General features: G+C 41.9%; 1 protein-coding gene across 1 annotated transcript in view; it reads left to right on the top strand.

The window, feature by feature from the left end:
* The window catches only part of slc2a9l2 (solute carrier family 2 member 9, like 2), a 180124-nt gene that overhangs the window by 90962 nt on the left and 68349 nt on the right, over positions 1-20813 (top strand). The window contains exon 10 of the mRNA XM_080792106.1: positions 1435-1545. Within this exon, the coding sequence (XP_080648232.1) occupies positions 1435-1545 (111 nt within the window). The remainder of the gene's footprint in view (positions 1-1434; positions 1546-20813) is intronic.

Genomic DNA, 20813 nt, shown 5'->3' with positions numbered 1-20813 from the left:
TTATCCTGATGATGTCAGAGTTATAGGGATGGGTATCGTTAGGATATTTGTGAGTCTGATATCGGGTTCTGCTTATACGGTTCCCTATTTTGGTTCCAATATGGTATAAAATAACAGTAACACAACAGTAACAATAACAACGCATGCATGCGCACACGCACACGCACACACACACACACACACACACACACACACACACAAACAGTTGTGTTTCAACCATGGCTTTGAGTTGCTTATTGGATTGCATGGTTGCATTGTCCCGGAAAAAAGCAACACATATTGGCCATTTTCACTCTGTATACGCTGACAATAGGCTCGCCATATTGTGAGCTTGGTAGATCTGCTGTTTTCGGTGCACATTTCCCCCACAAAAGCTTTCCTTCTGGCCAATTACAGTTCGAGGGGGCGTGTTCAAAGGGATTCTATTTCAAAAGTAGACAAAGATTTCATGGCTGAAACCCGTATCCTTCTGCCGCCCTTCACTTCATAAACAACAAGGCAGATTTAAATTGTGAGTCATTTTAATTCAGCAGTCAGCACTCCCAGAACTAATCATCTTTTCCCTTTTGTTATGTTGAAATTCAATTCCAGAGATGTCATTTCTTCTAAATTCTATCTATAATGCATTTATTATGTGTTCGCTGCTTGACAGGAGCCCAAGGGATCCGCGGGTGAAATGCAAACAGTAGACCTATTACGTATAATTAGGGCTTACTTGGAACAAAGGCTTGGGCCGATCCATTACTGTTAATTGTTCACATACTTTGACATAAAATGGTCTTTCTTTTGCGCATTTTGATTTATATATATATATAAGATTCCTATTAGTTGGTGCCATAGCAACCTAGCCTGGCAAGGCCAGGTTGCCCCATATTTGCATACTCGGCCCTGATTGGTGCTCCACAATTTTGGGGGCATGGAAATCCAATCACAACCGAGACCAAATCTGCCGAAGGCTATTTTCACCCGCAGATTATTCTGTTTTCCTAATAATAGCAGGCTAAAAGCAACCAGCTAGATAAAAATACCTAAATGAAGAAAAAAAGAAACATACAAACAAATACAGTTTGTAAGTGCAGGAGAGAAAGAAGTCATGCAATTTAGGACGGGGGCATTTGAATCCCTGTGGGACTGCTGAAAGAGGCCTTGTTGTGGATATAAAATGTAGTTTCAAACTTTTCAACTGGGTCAACTAGTGCAGGGGGGATGTGTGGCACGCCGCCGCCACAGCAATCTGAAGTTGACTCGTTAGTGTGCATACATTACATGCAGACGTTGTCCACATGACGTTCCCGTCTTTAATGATTTATAATGTTTTGACATATTATTCCATTTGCAATATCAAGCAAATGGTCCGTGACCCACACATGGATCCCGACCCACTGTTTGGGAAGGAGTGTTCCAAGTCATTGTATTGTCATTTTGTTTCCACAGATCTGGTATTACACCAATGGGATCCTACGAGATGCAGGCTTTGCCACCACTGTCATTCCTTACATCACCCTGAGCACCGGTGGCATCGAGACGCTGGCTGCCATTGTTTCAGTGAGTATTGCCAGTGGTGGGAAAAGCACTCACATAGTCGATACTGCAATATGTAAATACTCTGTTAGAAGTAAAGTGGCTCACAATGTTTTGGTGCTTCTAGGCACCCGTCGGAGGTGCGTCAAGCAGAAATGCCCTGCAGGTGCCAACATCTGCATGTTTATGAAATCTGAAAATAACTACCGTTTCACTAGTCGGAAGAAACACACCATTGAGAAAGTTTAAAGGATTTATTGACAATAAATTAATAATGATTGAAATCAGGTGTGTAGGTCGCCGACCCTTAATCTGGGGAGGAGGTCGTATGGCCTATGTCGTTCGTCTTATATGGCGCGCATGGACGTGAGAAATGGGAGGGGGGAGAAAGTAGGAGAGAAGTTTTGTTTTAATCGTTTGTTCCACTATAGCCACGTGAATGTAGTATTTCTAGTGCCGATAAGCTCCTTTGAGGGGAGCAGGGAAAGGAGCTACTATGGAGGTGAATGGGGTGGGGGTGGGATGTGAGAATCCTGTAGGAAAGTCTAGTGTGTGACGCAGCGAGGCGGGTGAAACATGGAGGATTCTGGGTGGTACTGGGCAGGTGTTAATAATAATAATAATAGGGGCAGGTAGATTGGCGTGGAGGGCGGAGAGTGCCGTGAAGAGCGTGTGTGTTTCTCCACCTCCTGAAAATCTGTTGTTCCAACTCCATAATACACAGTAAATATTTTCGGAAATCTCATGGGGAGAAATGTACAGGATTTCCTAGTGTAATTTCTGTTTTCTGTTTGTGTAGGGCAGTTGTGGGCAACTCTGTCATAGGAAAAATAGCCGATCTACAAGCTCAAAACTGCGACGCGTTTTGAGCTTGTAGATCAGCTATTTTTGCTATATTTGAATTGAAATACAGATTTTTCATTTTTGTTAGTTATGTTAATTTTACTAAATACAAATACATTGAACATAAAAAAGACAAGAACCTTTTAATACTCCGTTAAGCTACATATCTAAATTATATACTGAAGTAAATAAGCGGGTCATGTTTGCATATTTGGAATTGTAACAGCAGAAAATAATACTGTAATATAGTATTATTATATCAGAATACTGATATTATGCATTGAGTGGGCCGCCAGTTGCCCATGTATGTTGTAGGGATAAGCTTTCACTGACAATAGCCGAGCGACAAGCTCACAATGTCTTGCGGAGCTGCTGTTTCCTGCGAAAGCTTTCTCCGTAATACGGATGCTGGGGTTGAATTGGTTAAACATGACAATGGAAATCCCATTGACGTCGACGAGCGCCAATGGGAATTGTATTCCCACACATCAATAAATGATTCAAGCCAACAGTCATTCTTAATTAATTATTAATACCCCTTTATTCTCACGCTGTCTGTTCTCTCACCAAACTTGTAGACTTGGCATTCTTTTAATTCGCTCATTCCTTATTAATCAGTACTCGTCAAATAACAGGAATGGAAATGTTTTATCGAGTACAAGAATATATTCTATGATCTTGTCATTTTTATGGGTTCCTTGCCAAGAGAGTTAAACAGCTTTTAGAAAATCCAGAATCATGACATGATGACGTGACGTCTGAAGCTTGTTGAACATATCGGCAGTATTTAATTAGGATCTTGTTTATAATTAATTTGAGATAATATGAAAGTCATGTCAATTTGCTTGGCAGAGCATTCATCCATTTTACTGTAATACTTCATTTTTATAGACAGTGACAGTTATCCCAGAGTTGGCCACATTCACCCCAGATGATTTACTTATGGGAAATTGAGTCCCTATTGTTTACAATGGAGGGGGTGGAACGGTACGGAGCGCTTCCTTCTCCGTTCTGTTGTGGTCGGCACTTTGGAATACTTTTCAACACTACAACAAGCGATTACACCGTTTTAAAGTCGATTTTCATGACAAGCAACTCAGCGGTCGGTGTAGTGGCTGTTCAAAGGTAACTTTAAACATAGCCAGTCTAGCCTGAAAGGCGGCCGTAAATGGTCCGCAGTCAACCTGTTAATATGGTATGCAACATTGTTTTCACACAGAAAGGCGGCCGTAAATGGTCCGCAGTCAACCTGTTAATATGGTATGCAACATTGTTTTCACACAGAAAGGCGGCCGTAAATGGTCCGCAGTCAATCTGTTAATATGGTATGCAACATTGTTTTCACACTCAACAGCAAACACACTAACATACAGTATAACTATGTCTTGACAGAGACAATACCTCACCTGCAGAGGCAGAAGGCCTGCACAATTAACAGAATTAGCAGACAACACTCTGCCCCTCTCTCTCCCCCTCTCTCTCCCTCTCTCTGTCTCTCTCTCTCTCTCTCATGCACACTCCACATTGTAATTAGCAGGCAACAGTGCAACACTTTTTGCCCCTATTGGTACTCTAAATATAGGGACATATGGACATTGCTGTTCCTTGGAGTGGCTGCACCACTCAAAAATCCCTATACACTCGAGGCAAGAAGAAAGCTGAACATAATTACTTCATTTCTATATTCACAGTACACTCTTAAACTAACTCTCTGGATTTCTTGACTTTTTGACTTTTCACCTTTTCAGTTTTGACTGGAGTTTCATTCAGGTTTAATTTAATTTCACCATACATTGCTGATGTGTATCACTTCAGGCGATGTTTAAATAAATGATCTCAGTGCTATAGCCTCCATCTGAGCTGTATAACTGAATAACTGACCATCTCATACAACCCTTTTTTCCACACAGGGAAAGTTATCATGAAGTTGTCATAGTAATATTTCTAAAACTCTGTACTGATTCACTGGTGCAATGTCTATTGAAGGCCAAGCTTGAGATCTTTCAAAATGCTCAATTGGGAGGAGGTAGTAGATTTTCAATTTACCGTGTGGATGGACACCATTAAGGCCCTTATGGCCACAGACGGTGGCAATAAGGGCCAGACAGTGGTTTTAGTTTTTTCATTAAAATAATTGGCAGTGGGGTTTTAAAATGAATACGCTTCAATATGCCTACTTATTGTGGCACACATACTCAGAACTGTCCGTCAGGCAGTGCATCATGTTTTTTTTTTCCGGTACAAACTCAGTTTGATTCATCGCATTCTTTTTTCGGATGTGTTAGAAAACAGACTGATCCGATAAAACAATTGCACCAAACTCTGTATGTGCAGCAAAGGCCTTTACTCTGGTTCCCAAACTTCTTAGTTGGAGACCCAAAGGGGAAATGTGTCTCCCCAGGACCCAAATTAATGAAAATTGCAGATCTACAAGCTCCTAACATGTCACATTTGGATCTTGTAGATAGGCTATTTTCACTAATTCTTTAAACATTTGTTTCCTAATTCATTTTTTATTTAAATTTATTTATGAAAAAAAAAAACTATATATATATACACACACACACACACACACACACACACACACACACACACACACACACACACACACACACACACACAAAATGTATAGGAAACGTATAAATATATATTGATTTATGACCCAATTTATTTTGTCCGCAACCTACAAATGGGTCCCTGGGAACCAATGCTCTAAGACACCATCTAATTTATAGTACCTTTCCGAATTCCATAATGAGTGTCATTACATACTATATAATGCATCCTGTAACTCTCTAATTAGTTGGGTACTGCTACTACTGCACCATGGCAACCTTTTGCAGACTACAAAGAAGCTCTGGGTGAAAATGCCAACTCAGCCGTTTTATTTTGTCATGGGGGCTTGGAATAGATTGTGTGTGTCCGATAAAAATGTCATTGTTAAATCTGGAATAGATTGTGTGTGTCAGATACAAATGTCACTGTGTAGCTGCAAAACATCGCTTTACATAAAAAGTACAAGTTTAAGGACAAAGGAAGGACTATCGTTCTCAGCGATTTAATACAGAGTAGGCTACTCTTGTCTAGCAGTGCTGGACAATCAGTACTTGAATCAAAGCATAGATACTCCTGGTTAAATATTACTCAAAAGTACAAATGTGTCAGTATCAAAAGTACTATGTAGAATGTCCTATACTCAAGTAAATAAAATAATAAAAAATAAAAACTTTAGAAAATAGCAGATCTACAAGTTCACAGTGTGATGTGATACAAGTGATCTTAGTTGTAGATCTGCTATTTTCAAATGACCAAAATATATACTGTAGGGCTGAAGTGGTTAATGTGTTTTGTAATAATAATAATAATCAAAGTCTACAGTACAACGGTATAATATTGTCCTCTGAGATGAAGTGGGGTAGATACTTTGACGAGCTCAAAGCGATAATTGTCGATCTTTTCCTGCGAAAGCTTTCCCCATAATACATATGCTGTTTTTTTTATTTGTTATAAGCCCTAAACACACCAAAGGGTCACCATGCAATTCCTTGGGTCCAAACGGTTCAACAAGACATATCACACCACAGGGACTACGCTAAAACCGTCTTGACCCTTTGCTGTGGTTAGGGCTTCTGCCTTTATTGGTCATTTCAAGTGAAGACTGACAGGATAGAGGGAGAGAGAGAAAGGGAGAGACATGCAGCAAAGGTCGTCATGAACGGGACTCTAACACGCAACATGCTGTCAGGCCTGAGCCTATTATGTGGCATGTGCCTGGACCACTAGGCCACCGGGCGCCCTGTATACTGGGGTTTAAGTGGTTAAGGATAGCTTAATTGAATGCTTATTTAGTTATGCATTTGATTCTCTGATTAAAGAACAGCACGAGTCAAATATTGGAGGCGATAAATGGACAACTGGCGAGCTGAAATGGCCGACGATCGAGCCGACGAGCTGAAATGGCATTTTGCGAGTGTCTTCACTCCTTATTGTATTTAAATCAGGATAGGATGGAGGGACATAACGTTTTAGTGGAGATTTGTTGCTTGTCTCAGTCAATAACAGCGATGGAGTCTGGGTTGAAACGCATGGAGCTCATCTTGGGCATACATAGTTGCCCCCTATACACTGCACGACTTTCAAAGTCGTTGGGGTACAAAAGGGGATCTTTGGTCATACAAATCAAAGAAAGGGTCCTGCACACTGTCTGGAACGTGCAAAAATAGCTCTATTAGGTTGATGTTTCGGTCGTTAGACCTTCATCAGGACAAACAATACGGGACAACAAGCACCAAAATGTACAGTAAGGGCTACACTGTGTGTACAGTAGGTCATCGGATATTCAGCCTGTTCATTGGCTGCACAACTTTGGGTGTAGCCCTTGAATGTTTGGTGGTTGTTGTCCTGTATTGTTTGTCCTGATGAAGGTCTAACGACCAAAACATCGACCTAATAAAGAGCTATTTTTGCAAGTTCCAGTCCAGGCAGTGGGGCAGCAGTGTCTCAGGGGTAGATTGGCCTGTATAGAACAGTCGGACGGGAAAACCGTGACGTTCCCAGTTCGATCCTGGCGGGCTCCCCCAGAGTTGGTGTCGAAGTGTCCTTGAGCAAGTGTCCTACGCCATCGGTGTGTGAATGTAATACACAATTTATGTAAAAGCACTTTGGATAAAAGGGCTATATGTACTATTTCACAAGGTTGCAACATGTAGACGCAATAACATGCAATATACTTATGATTAGTTTTACTTTTAAGTAGTTTTTTAATCATATATATTTTATTGTGTCTTTCATGTTAGCTTTACTTGATAATTGACTTAATTCCCTTTGCTCTCACCCTATACCTCTGTCCTCTCTCTGATCTGCTCTGCACATTGGCAGCTCATGCACAACTTGTCACGATGCCACGTGGCGTGAGCTTGTAGATCTGATCATCATCATCATCATGATGATTGGGGTGTGATACAGGCTACTGTAGTGGTTGGTGTTTTAACCCATTTCGACCTGAGGACGATTCCTTCTAAATCCTGACAGTTTTCTGAAAAACCCATGTTTCTATGTCAGTCGTTCTCAAACATTTTCATGTCAAAGGACCCCCCAAAATATATGTAATACGCTGCTGACCCCCATCTGAAAATATGTTGTTCCAGGTACCCCCCAAAAGCAAATCTACAAACTCATATGAGCTTGTATATCTGCTATTCTTCAATACCTAATGTATAACATAATGCTTACAACACCAAAAGGGGTTCCCATACTGTTTGGGTTAATGGCATTTACTCTTAATTTGTCCCCCTTCCTTTCCACAACTTTACAGTAAGCGTGAACCACAACATGAGTCATATATTCCTGAGAGTGGCACAGTCAGGCTACAGTATGCCCAAGCCCTTTCAGTCGAGTCGAGTGGCTGCCTCGTTCAACATGAATCATGTTCAAACTGATCCAGATTAAACGTCGAGCACTTGAATTGTGCGGTCAGTGAGTTATCCGCCCACGCTTTATCTGAGTGTACAAGGCACACAGGCCTGCATGCCTGCAGGGCCGGGGCCACGTAGGCAAATCCCCGAGCAGCTGGCATAATGTGGGGCTTGGGAAGTGAACAAGACGTCCTCTACTACCACTGCCTTAAACGGCTGCTGTTGAGATCCCCGTTAGCTAGGTGCTTAAATCTAAAGGTGCCGGGGTTAATTGTCCTAAGTGCATGGTGAGTTGAATTTATACCGGGTAGCACCTGGATAATGTGTGTGCCAGTTTGTTGTGTGATGAAGAGTAGTGTCAATAAAAATAAAAAACACACACACACACACACACACACACACTGCTCAGTCAACATTCCCCTGCCACATGAACAGCTCTTACCCTACATTACATAGTAGTTCATTGAAGTCCACTGTGGTGAGCAGCTGATGGCTGCATGTGTCAGATGGAAGCAGGGCCGGTTGGGACCTAGGTGGCGCTATAAGCGAGATCTGTAGAGTGCGCCCACCCCGCACATAAACGCGGGGGGGGGGGGCACTCTACAGATTTTTTCTTTTTTTGGTATATGTGGTTATAATTAAGCAATAAGCCACGAGAGGTCTCAGGTTACCGGGTATTTTACACTGGCTGGGGGCGTAGGCAGACCCGACGCGCAGCGGAGGAGGGCATGCACAGATCTATCTTTTTCTGATTGAGAGAAATCGTTGTGTTAGCCCTATAACAAAACTAATGCAGTATTGAAAGGTTTGTGCAAAATATGTACACTGCAAGCACACCTACACTACTTGGATAAATATTGAAAAGGGGGAAACCACTCAAACAAACCACTACAAACACTACAAACAAACAAAAAGATTAATTGCACAAATAAAAATGTCCACCCTGCAGCCCATTTGTATTCACCACCGGTACTGTAGTGTGTGATGTGTCTCTCGAGACTGTATGATGAGTGAACACCCCACAAACAAGTAAACAAAGGAAACCCATATCACTGACTTTTATGTTTTGGTCGATGATTGAAGGTACTATACCACTGGGCCAGTCCATCCAGTCTCTCATGGCAACCACAGTCTAGTTAATTAATGGGAAACGCTGCAAGTTCACAAGGTCATTTCTCCCGGCAAGCTAGATTCACAAAGGCACAGGACAAATTATCATTGTCAGTTGAAGTACAAACACAGTCTTAGTTACAATATAGTAGACAAAAGCAACAAAAGAAGGATGAAATAATTACTGCGCATCTGAAGAAAAGCCATTTTTCAAGTGGTGCAGTTCACAGCAGGTTATCTGTACTGCATCGCCATCACTCCCTTTTAAATTAGGTTGTAAATGACGTAGGCTACTGTGTTTGAGCGGCCATCAATTCTGCCGATTGCCCTCGGCTGGAGTGAAGTGAAGTGAAGTTTATGTTTGATCTGCTCTGCTGCAGTGATGAGGACGGCACTGGTGGTAGCGTTAGCTTTATTCAGTGGTTCCCGGAACTTGTTTCCCCCTTGGAGCACCCCTTCGCCTTGTTTATTGGATGGATCCTCACTTGCTGTCTAGGCGGATGCTAATCTTCCTCTGGTCCATAGAAAAGACTTACATGTTACTAATTAAGCGCACAAACCTGAGTTTACTAGGCTTTGAAGTTGCCAACAAATTTTAAATACCACAGATGTTTCCAGGATTCCAGTCAGCAGCATCAAGTGTGTTTGTTTTGTTTTTAAGGACAATTTGTTATGTGTAACACGATTAATACGAATTTCTAATATAGGGCTTCGCACTGGTGCAGTGCAGTGTCCGGGCCCTATTAAAAACTAATGACAGATGCTAAACCATAATAACCTTGCTCCAGGCTGCGGGATACTGTACGTGTCCAAGAGGCCATGGAGTGCAACGGGCCAGGCGGATGCAAGCTGTCAGTCTGGCACTCCTGTCTGTCGCTGTCTCACGCTGGCTACACACACTGGCATATTGCAACACATCGAATGTGGTACAGTACCCCCGTGCACGCGGTTCCAGCTAATCTCTTTAGTTACACTACAAATAGTGTTTCGATTGCTACATTCTCTCTCCACTGCTCACAAACGAGAGAGAGAATGAGAGAGAAAGAGAGAGAGAGAGAGACTATGACACAAGTTCAGTTAAAATCCACATATTGTGAACACCAACATGAACACTACATGTTGTACCTTGTACAGAGAGAGAGAGAGAGAGAGAGAGAGAGAGAAAGAAAGAGAGAGCGAGCGAGAGAGATGCAGTTTGACATTACTGCAAACAACATGGCATGCCCTTCAAAACACCAAGGAGATTGTGTTTCCCCATAGAGCATCTCACAGCATCTCCCCCATGGGACCTGCCGTCACTCACATACATGGTTCCAGTCTGGCCTCTTAAATCTGCCCCGACCAACCAATCACTGGTGGGAGCCTGTCCCTGCATGCGCGCGGGGCACCTGCTGTTCGAACGGCCCAGACCAAACTAGACAACATAGACATCGTGACACCATATTTTTGGCCCCCTTGATACTGCGTGAAATTCATCGTGGAATTGAATCGTGACGCGTCTATATGACTCTTCCGCGGTGTGAAATTACTTCAGGTCCTGTCACCTGCGCAGTGGAATCAGAATCTAGAGTGCATCTTTATTTTCACATTGCAGCTTTATACAGCTGTGAAACAGTGGGTGAAATTTATTTGAATTGTTTCCAGGAACGAGAAAGAAGAGGGATTCATTCAAATAATGTCGTTTAGTAGGGTATTCTTTTCAATGCAGTTATACTTTCATTTTGTTTTCTTTTAGGCAATTTTATCTATTGAAGTTCTAGTCTAGTCAAATTAACTTACAAACTCCAGTCGATGTGTCATGGCCATGCGTTTAGAAAGTATTGAAGTTGAAGTCAAATAAACTCAAACTGCATACTCCTATTCTCCTATAACTTAGTAAATCTGTACTCTTTCTCCTCTGTGGGTTCAGCAATCTGAAGTTGTACACAGGCATTACATCATTTCCACCACCACGTACAGACACTTGCGTGCGCGCGCAGACATCGACCCAGACATTGACCCATAAGAACACACGCCTTGCACATACATAACTAATAGTCTGAAAAAGACTTTGACTGCGCACATCCTCAGGTAATGCAGCATACGCTGGGGGTCGACCTGCCTAATTATTTACTGTTTTATGGATGTTCAGCAATACAATGAAATGCAATGCATGTACACAGTGCATAACCCAACGTCTGCAAATAGTTTGAGTTACTAGAACAACTATAGATTCATTAATGCCTTTACACCAGGGGCAGGGATTCATGGAGACCATATACATACATGAAGGCCGCTCTTGATGGCCTTCTCCCCTTAATAAAAACAATATGCCCGCAGTGGCCTTGATGGCCCATCCGACTTCTGAGAAGTCACATGCACACATAATGCACACGCTGTTGGGCCAACAGCTACAGAAATATGGCTACGTCTATTTAACTGTTAATGTGTTTTTGAGTGGTGCAACCATATAACCAGCAATGTCCGTCCCTGCCTGCCATGTGTATGTTTAGGGTAGGCTACCAACAGGTGACAAAGTGACGCAGTTGCACCACTCACTTCAGACAGGTCTGATTTATTTACCAGACATTTTCACTTTTGTTGAGATTCATCCCCATCTTTAAACCAGTCCAGTGACTCTGAGTTGGTAATTTGTAAACACCAATCGTTTATTTATTCCACTGATATTCCTACTACATATTTAATACAATCCATTTCAATTAATTATTTTAGTCAACTTGATATCATTATTTTTGTGTGTGTGTGTGTGTGTGTGTGTGTGTGTGTGTGTGTGTGTGTGTGTGTGTGTGTGTGTGTGTGTGTGTGTGTGTGTGTGTGTGTGTGTGTGTGTGTGTGTGCGTGTGCGTGTGCGTGTGTGTGTGTGTGTGCTCTTTATTTTTGTCCTGCATTATGCATGCACTGTTGAGGGTATGCACGTAGTGTTGTTTTTGTTCATTATTGATAGTGATTCTTTTGAGTGTGAGGTAATATAATTCAGGTCTATGCGTTTAAAGTTTCTGCCCTTCGCTCAACTTGAAGTCAGTAGGACTATATGGCCCCTCTGAAAGAGAAAAATAATCTATAATTATGGTTTTCGTCTCTTACCGGTTACCACTAAACAGAATGGAAAAGCAGGTCAAGTTTCCTTTCAATCTCTGGGGAGGTTGACGGAGCAGCCTGGGGCAACAGTGTTAAATTCAGGTCAGGCAGACAGGTGACACAGGTCCAAAGTCAGTGGACAATTCTTCTATAATTATGGTTCTCGACTCATACCAGTTACCTCTTCTGTGTTTCACTCTTACAGCTTTCACTTTTATTACACTTAAAATAAAATGATCACACCAAGTGTATTTATCTCTTGTCAATGTTTAGCTCACTTGTGATTCCTAAAACTATGTACACAAAAAGTATTACCCATGAGTAATTAATGTAGCCTACCCTTTTTGAATTTCCTACAATTTGATTTATTGTAGTGTCGTGTTTTTAGTACCTTTTCTGTTTTGTATGTCTATGGAGTTACATTACTCTAATAATGTTAACTCCATAGACATAGGCTTTCTTGAAAGCTGAAAGCCTTTGATTCAAAAGGCCCAATTGAAATACACCACTTTAGTGACATCATACAATCATCCTCTCCCCTAACCCCTCCCCCATTATCATACAACAACAGCTGTGGGCGCTGTCTAGGTTTCAGCCTCCAGGAAGTAACCCTAAATACAAAGACATCATTGCACATAATAAAAACAACCACACCAAGGGGTCTAATGTGAGGTACTGTCTCCTCATAAAGGTAACAAGACAACTCACCCTGTTTCTGTTTTCCTCCCAGAATTTTCCCCAGTGAGGGGTGGGAGAGGCTGGACAGCAGACGGCTGGACTTTTAATTTCTCTAACTATAAACTTTCATGACAGCAGACAGCCTAAGTACAAATATAATTTATGAAAATCTACTACAGTGAAGTCTGTTCACAGAAGTTGTTGTAGGATATGTGGGGATTATCTGACGAGGTAACATTTGAGTGGGCAAAACCTTACTAAATAATACTAAATTGTTTATAGGGTCAATATAAGTAAAATAATATAGCCTTTCCACAGGAGTATATTTTTATATTTTTCCAAAAAGAATACAAACAGCCAATAGCATATTACAAAGTTATCCCCCTCACTGGTGAAAAATACAAAAACCACGCCACTACATCTTTAAAGGAAAGGAAATAGACAGGCTTTTGTCTTATTAAAAAAGATCAGACAGGAAAGTGTTTCATCTTTTTAAATCGTGCGGTCTTCACTGTTCAGCCATGATTTATTGCATGTCCCCTTTAATCTTTAATCAAAGCATTGTTTCTGCCTCTTCCTTTTTAATTCCCTCAGTGGTCAGTCAATGTATTGTTTATTTGACCAGACAACAGTGTTGTCAAGTCCGCTTGGTAACCGTGATCTTGTTTTCTGTAAAGTCATTTGTACTGTATATATTGGTAGTTGGGATTGTCGGGTTTTTTTGGGGGTTTTTTTTTTTTTGGTCTTCTACATTCAAGGACAATGTGGATGTAGAGTGTTGTTTACGGGTGCTTCATGCGCCGATGAGCAACTTTCATTGAAATGAATAGGTCGGGGCGAGGCCACCACTCTCTAGAGTAATACATCATAGAGCACTGTGGTAGATTGTGCTAGTATGAATTTTCTTTCTAGGTGGTAGAATAGTATTGTGGAATGAACTGGGAGGACAGGGTCGCTGGGAATTAATCCATTAAGACCTGAGGCCGTTTCTGAAAATGTCTTCTAAATCCTAACAGATTTCTCAAACTCTTTCCACATCGCGGACCCCCAGAATAAAGCATGTATTTGGCCTCCTACTCCCCCATCTCTAATATCCACTGGGGACCACCAGGAGCAAGTTCAGATTACATTGCAGTCCCTGGAAGACAGGTGATGTGAGAAATGAAGGTTGTTTTGAACATGAACATTTCTCATTGGCTCCTTGGCTTGTACATCCTACGATGCTTGTTCTTATTTGAGTAGTAGAGCCTCAAGGCAATGGAAACCAAAGCCATGTCTGATAACGTCTCACGTGCACAATGCTCTTCCGTTTTCTGTGCGGTATAACTAAACTGACCACCTCAAGTCAGCAACTCCCACCGCAAAAGGGTGCTATCAATGGATGAAAACAGTATCTTAAGCCCGGAACACACAATATAAGAGGTTTTATTTCACACACACACACACACACACACACACACACACACACACACACACACACACACACACACACACACACACACACACACACACACACACACACACACACACATTCACACAACAACTCAAATATGCTATGATGCTCCCTAAAACTATAGCACTTTGTACATTAAAGGTCCTTACACACTGTTTTTTTCGGATTTTTAGCAGTGTTTTTCCACCGGTTTTCTGAAAAACGTGTTCAGTCTGCAAGGACATAAAAAATACACTAAAACACCATTAATAACATGGAGATATTAGTGACTGTATCCGACACATAACTGAAAGCATTTATGGTAGTTTTGTCCAGTAAATAAACATTTTTAACCACATTTACTCACGGTTTAACTTCACCCGTCTAAAGTTTAGACGGGTTAAGTTAAACTGGTGAGTTGAGTGGTTCAACTGGTGAGTTTAGACTCATGCGCAAATGAGCTTAATTACCTGATGCAACACGCGTAAAAAATTACAAATACGAGCTCACACAGGATACAAATGACCATTAATTAAAACATTTAACTCCTAAATGCATTTCTATATTGCACCGGTGTAACTAATCAGAAAGACGAAATATTCACCAAATAAACTACAGGAACAATAAATTGTGCATGACCACAACTACTACAAGGGGTCACTATCAAACCACTCAATACAAAAGTGTTCATATAAATAATAGCAAGAATAACTATGTATACATACATGTATACATAGGAGCATTACCTTTAATCCTCCCAACACTAAAACATATCGTCATTACGTCACCATCGAAAACCAATTACACTCTGGCATTGGGTCCTTTAATCCACATCTTTATTACGTCATCATTGAGAGCTAGTTATACATATACTATTTATATGTAATTTGTAAGTTGATTAGCGGTATACTGGTTACTTTGTGCCGTACGCACCGTCCCAGCCGTCCCGCCAATTTTGATGCGTATGCACCGTCCCAGCATTTATTTTTACTTTTTATTGAGGGATAGAAAGTAGGCTGACAGAAAATGGGGAGAGAGATGGGGGTGTGGGGGGTTGACATGCAGTAAAGCCATCGGGATCGGGAGTCGAACCCGCAGTACACTGCCAGACTGGATTACCAGCCAAAGTGCCTGGACCGCTGAGCTACTGCCCAGCCCTGACCTTTGCTGCATGTCTCTCCCCTTCGCTCTCTCCCCCTTTCCTGTCTATCTTCACTTGACACTATCAATAAAGGCCCAAAAAACGCCCAAATAATTACCAGTAAAATGGGAGAAAACCACACATTGTCCTACGGTGCCATTGTCCGTCCGCTTCCACCCTAACTAAGTTGTCACTATTGGTTGGCACACATCGTACAATAATTACGTAGGATATGCCATCTCAAATTAAGATCAACTGTTATCGCATCACACTGCCACCCTCCATGGCCCTGTGGCAAATCACAGCCCTATTACCAAGTGTATTATCACCTAGCATAATGATGATGCTGTCTGGTTGCTGATCTGAAACTTTCAGAAAAAAACTTAGATTATTATAAATAGGCTATCCATTTTTATTTGTGCAGCAACCTTTTTTTGGAAACAAAGTTTACAAAGTTGTAGTAAGTGTACACATCCTAATAATCCATCCAAACTATAAAAAGCAAACGGGAAAAGTGATGGCACAGTAAATCTTCATAAGACGTTCAAAGTGTGTGTGTGTGTGTGTGTGTGTGTGTGTGTGTGTGAATATAATTCAGGTCTATGCGCTTAAAGTTTCTGCCCTTCGCTCAACTTGATCGAAGTCAGTAGGCCTATATGGCCCCTCTGAAAGAGAAAAATAATCTATAATTATAGTTTTCCTCTCTTACCGTGTGTGTGTGTGTGTGTGTGAGAGAGAGAGAGAGAGAGAGAGAGAGAGAGAACAAACCTTTGAGCCATTAGAGTAAAAGAAAACACCTCTGTTCATTTGCAATTCATAAAAGGGTCCTTGTCAGAGGATTTGAGGCTTCGTGTTGGCTCATAGGGGTCGGGTTAGTCAGGGGCCATACCCAATACATGCCGTTAATCCTGATAAGTAGAATCAACTCAGCAGGTATAGCCATGTTGCAGTCGAAGATCAGTAATAACAAAAGGGCATGCTTCATTTATTTCGTTTATGGTGGGGAGACCACTGGAGAGAAATAATAGTGGTAATGTGCTTTTCAGCATCGGGTGAGGCAAGGAAATAGTCTCTAAACTATACAACATTGTGTCTCTCTAGTGGATAAAGCCTTCATCCTAAGTGGTTGTTTGCCAAATGAAAAGCAGTCAAAGTGCTCACATCAGTGTGTAGACTCTCTACACACTCTACACGCTGTAGAGTGTATTGTTGTAAAGCTGTGTGCTGATCTGCCAGTGGATTTCCCTGTTCTCCCAGGGTAGCCTACTTATAGAGTGCGCTGCGTGAGGAGAGGAGAGCCAGTGGTGCCTGGAGCCGTGGCTTATTGTCTTTGATGACCCATCTGCTCACTGATGTGATGGATAATGACTGGGCATTTTAACCCTGCCAACAGTTGGCCCACAGGGCACCGTGTCGGAATCCGCACAGCCCAGGATGAGGGAGCAGGAAATTATGCCGTGCTTCTTTCACGTTGTGTAACAGAAGTCCACTCGCTGCAGTTTGCACTGTCTATTGCACTGTTAATTAACTTTACCCCACAGTGTGAAAGTCTGGAAGAGGTCTGTCCAAAAGCATGGAAATGGCCTTACTGAATGAGCTGAAGAGCAAGGTCAAGGTCTGGTCAAGTTGGGCAATTCATTTTACAGCAGATAATAAAAAGCTCTAAAAAACACATTACAAACAGTAAAACATACATAAACAACAGACATAGATATACACTATACCTTATCATAAGATAGAGATTATTACATTTAAATATAAAGTGCAACTAGAACCAAAAGTGCACCAAATGTAACAACTATCCTCACCACCCACCCCTGAAACTAAACAGCCGATACCTCCTCCTTCTTCCCTTGTTGATAGGCCTATAGCCCGAATGGAGGTATAGGTATAAATGAGAATCTGTACCTGTTGTTTTTGGTTACAGGCATTTAACCATTGGCCAGAACTTCTGGAAGGCAGGAATTCATATTCCCGGATTAGTGGGTGAGAGCTGTCTGCTCTAATATTAATGATGCTTTTTTGAGCACCTGCTCATCATATTATGACTCAGACAGCTGCATTTTATCCCCGGCATACATTTTAGATTCATACAGTCCCTCCCTTGGTGTCTCACCCCTACTTTGTTAAGGGTGCGTTTGTAAAATTTGGGGCAAGGAGCATGCTCTTGTTCGAAGCATTCAATGCATTCCGGTTTGGAATTGGAGAGAGCTGCTGCGTCTGAACATTCAAAATATAGCACTGTATGTTTTTGATAGCAAAACATACAGTGTAATGTTTCAGATTCAGATACCTTTATTTGCCATTGTGCAATACCAACATAGACACAAGACAACAACGTGCAGGGAAAACATAAATATAAAGTGCAGTTATAGTTCATAGTGCATCATATTCCGGTGACAAAGTGCCGGTGTCACTAGTGGGCGGGGGAGGGAGGGATGTGAGAGTCATTGAGCTGCCTGACAGCTGAGGGGAAAACACTGAGGCTGTTTGTGTCTCCTGTTAGATTGCGTTCGCGAGCACGCAGCTATTTCAAATGCAACATGAATACTGAACATGATTACTGAATCATTCATCATACTGCATACAGTATGATGACTGAATCATTCATACTGTAAACACATATTTTTAACACAACATTGGCTAACATATCTTGGGCATGTTTCTGTTTGTCATCTTGGCTGACCTCCTTCGTTCATAGATGACAACAACATGATGATTCAGAGAGCACGCATGCACGCACACACGCACGCACGCACGCACGCACGCACGCACGCACGCACGCACGCACGCACACAGTCACGTTTTCCACTCTCTCACAATTAAATGCAGTACACGTGTATGTGCTGTACTACTTTAATTCCCTTATGGGCCAGACCAGCGCTTTGGTCCATCTGTGGTCTTGTGGTGTTGAGTGCTGTAGTGCAGGTTCGTCACCTGCAGGCGTCCCAGGGGGACCCCCGAGCATTAACTTATTAAGACCTGAGCAGATCCACAGTTCCTGCTGTTGTTACAAATGGACGTGTGGGGATCCAGAGGCCGGCCCCACTGATGGTGGTGGAAAAGTACTCAGTTTTCTTTTTTTTACTTAAGTAAAAGTATCAATACTGCCATACAGAAGCTTTATACTGTGGCATCAACATATATAAAGTATCAAAAGTAAAAAGGCAGAACGTCCCCTTTCACAAGTTAGCCTCATGTAAATTCATAATTGAAATCACACCCGTGTGAAGTGAGGGCCCCTTAATGTGCTTTGTGTTGCCACAAATTTACGTCATATTTGGCGGACCTAATTTCTCCTTTCATTGTCAATTGCAAATATTGAGACGTGTGGGGACAAAAGCTGTATATACGCCCCTCAAAAATCACACCCGTGTGAAGTGAGGGGCGCTCTTACCATCATGTAAAATCACTATGACTATTTCTCAGACACTATGACGTAACATTGTCCATTCATTGTCAATGGGCATTTAATGTTTGTGTAGGACAAAAATAGACACTAAGCCCGATTTGCTCGTCCACATATGACATACACTCTCCATTCAATTGTGTAGGACAAAAATATCCGATTTGCTCGTACACATCTGACGGAAATTTGTGTAAGACAAAAATCTACACTAATAGCTGAATATATATAGGAGGGGCTATAGCTCCACTACAAAAAGAAGCTCACAACACGTCTTCAGCACGCATTACATTCCGCTGTTGTTGTCTGAGGCACAGATCTGAAACAGTGGGCGGAAATTAGTGGGCGGGGTCAGGGTATGATGACCGGATCACCTTGACAACAAAAACCAAACGGAAGCTAAAAAGCGGAAATAAAGCGATGGAATGGGAAAAGCTTGTTTTGATTGTTGGGATCGGGCTGCAATAACTGAAATTCTGCAATACCCCGCCCCCCCCCCCCCCACACGCACAGTCGCACAGTCACACACACACACACACACACACACACACACCCACACCCACACCCACACACACACACGCACACCCCCACACACATACTACACATACTCTCCTCCCCTATCTTTCTCGCCCTCTCCGTTACAAATAATGTAGTGAAAGGAGTATGCGTACCTTCTCTCTCTCTCTCTCTCTCTCTCTCTCTCTCTCTCTCTCTCTTTTTTCCCCAGCCATCAATAGAGAGTAGCCATTTCATAGGGTTCCAATTTTGTCTGCTCATTTCTTTGCGTCATCACTTACAATTCCACTTGTTTAATCTGTATCCTGACTGCGTTCTCTATCCTGATTGGATAAAATTGTTATTGCTATTTTGTTTAATAAAAAGCTGGAGAGACATGGTTACTGAACAAACTCTATAGCAATGAGTACTACCACTATATAGAGCTGTTTAACACTTATTTTACCCAAAGATAATCACTTACCCTACCTTTATAAGTGTACTCATTAGAGTACTCATTACTCAAGTAAGTAATGAGTCCACTTCCGCCCCTTGTAAGTTGCAACCCTTCCATTATACTCACCAACAACAATACAGTGTTGTCACTATACTATAGTGCTGCCTTCTTAGGTCTGGGGAGCATTCATCTTCCTCACTGGGCAGCTGCTGTCTAGTCCACTTTACAGCCTGTAAGCACTTTGCTGTGTAAATATATACTGTCTCCTCCTCGCTCTCTATCTCCGCTTCCAGCCAATTAAAGGTCTCTTTCCCCCTGATATATAGTCTCTTCTTGACCAACAGGCAACCAACCATGTGAAACCCGGTCAAAGCTTTATTTTATTCTTTTGGTGGTGTCCGCGGCAAGATACCCAATTCACATTTGTCAGCCTTCTGATTGGTCCCTGACTGACTAACCAGCAGGCTCTTTGTTCCGCCCTGGTTCCGCCTTGTTTATGTTGAATTTGCTAAAACATAATTTTTGGTAAAAACTAATAACAAACATGATATTCCCAGTCACCAGACTGAACGCGTTTTTCTGTGCTGTTCCTTTTTACTGACACCAAGTTTAAAAAAATTGAAAGCATACAATATCAATACAAAGTAACTGAAAAACATGTTATATAGTGGCTGGAGAGAAAGGGTTTTTGTCCAACCACGAAATGGCAACCAATAGGTGTGAAGAGGGGCACAACCACGGGCGGGACTTGACAAAAGGTGAATTGTGCTGTAGATTTTCACAACTTTTGTGAAATTGGCTTCCGTGTGGTTGTAAACACTGGTTGTAAACACTGAGCAAGACCAACAGGTTGAAACGCCTCAGTCTATTCCTGACTGCTGCCATGGAACATTACATACTCTTAAAAAAAAATCTATTTTCAGTGAGTTATTACAGCGGATATTTATTTTGTTGAGTACCTTGTCAAGAATTTGCACCCTCAGGACTGGCCTTTGAGTCGAGTGCGCCTTTCCTTTGAAGTGGGAAGCTATTATAGGACCCAGTCTTGTTAATACAAATGAATGCCCTATTTCACAGGTTCTCAACGTGGGGTTCGTGGGCCACCTGCCCAAACGGACCGTTACGGCCCGGGTCTGTATACTCCGATGGAGTGCAATGGCTTATCCCTGGGACCCAGATCCTTTTCTGTAGAATCTACGGTGTTCATTTAATGCTGAGAATGTATGATTTTGGTTCAA

The sequence above is a fragment of the Protomyctophum bolini genome (genome assembly GCF_963924005.1).
Source record: "Protomyctophum bolini genome assembly, chromosome: 2".
In the NCBI taxonomy this organism is placed as follows: Eukaryota; Metazoa; Chordata; class Actinopteri; order Myctophiformes; family Myctophidae; genus Protomyctophum; species Protomyctophum bolini.
Note: the sequence above shows the minus strand (reverse complement) of the source record. Positions and strands in the feature narration are given on the sequence as shown.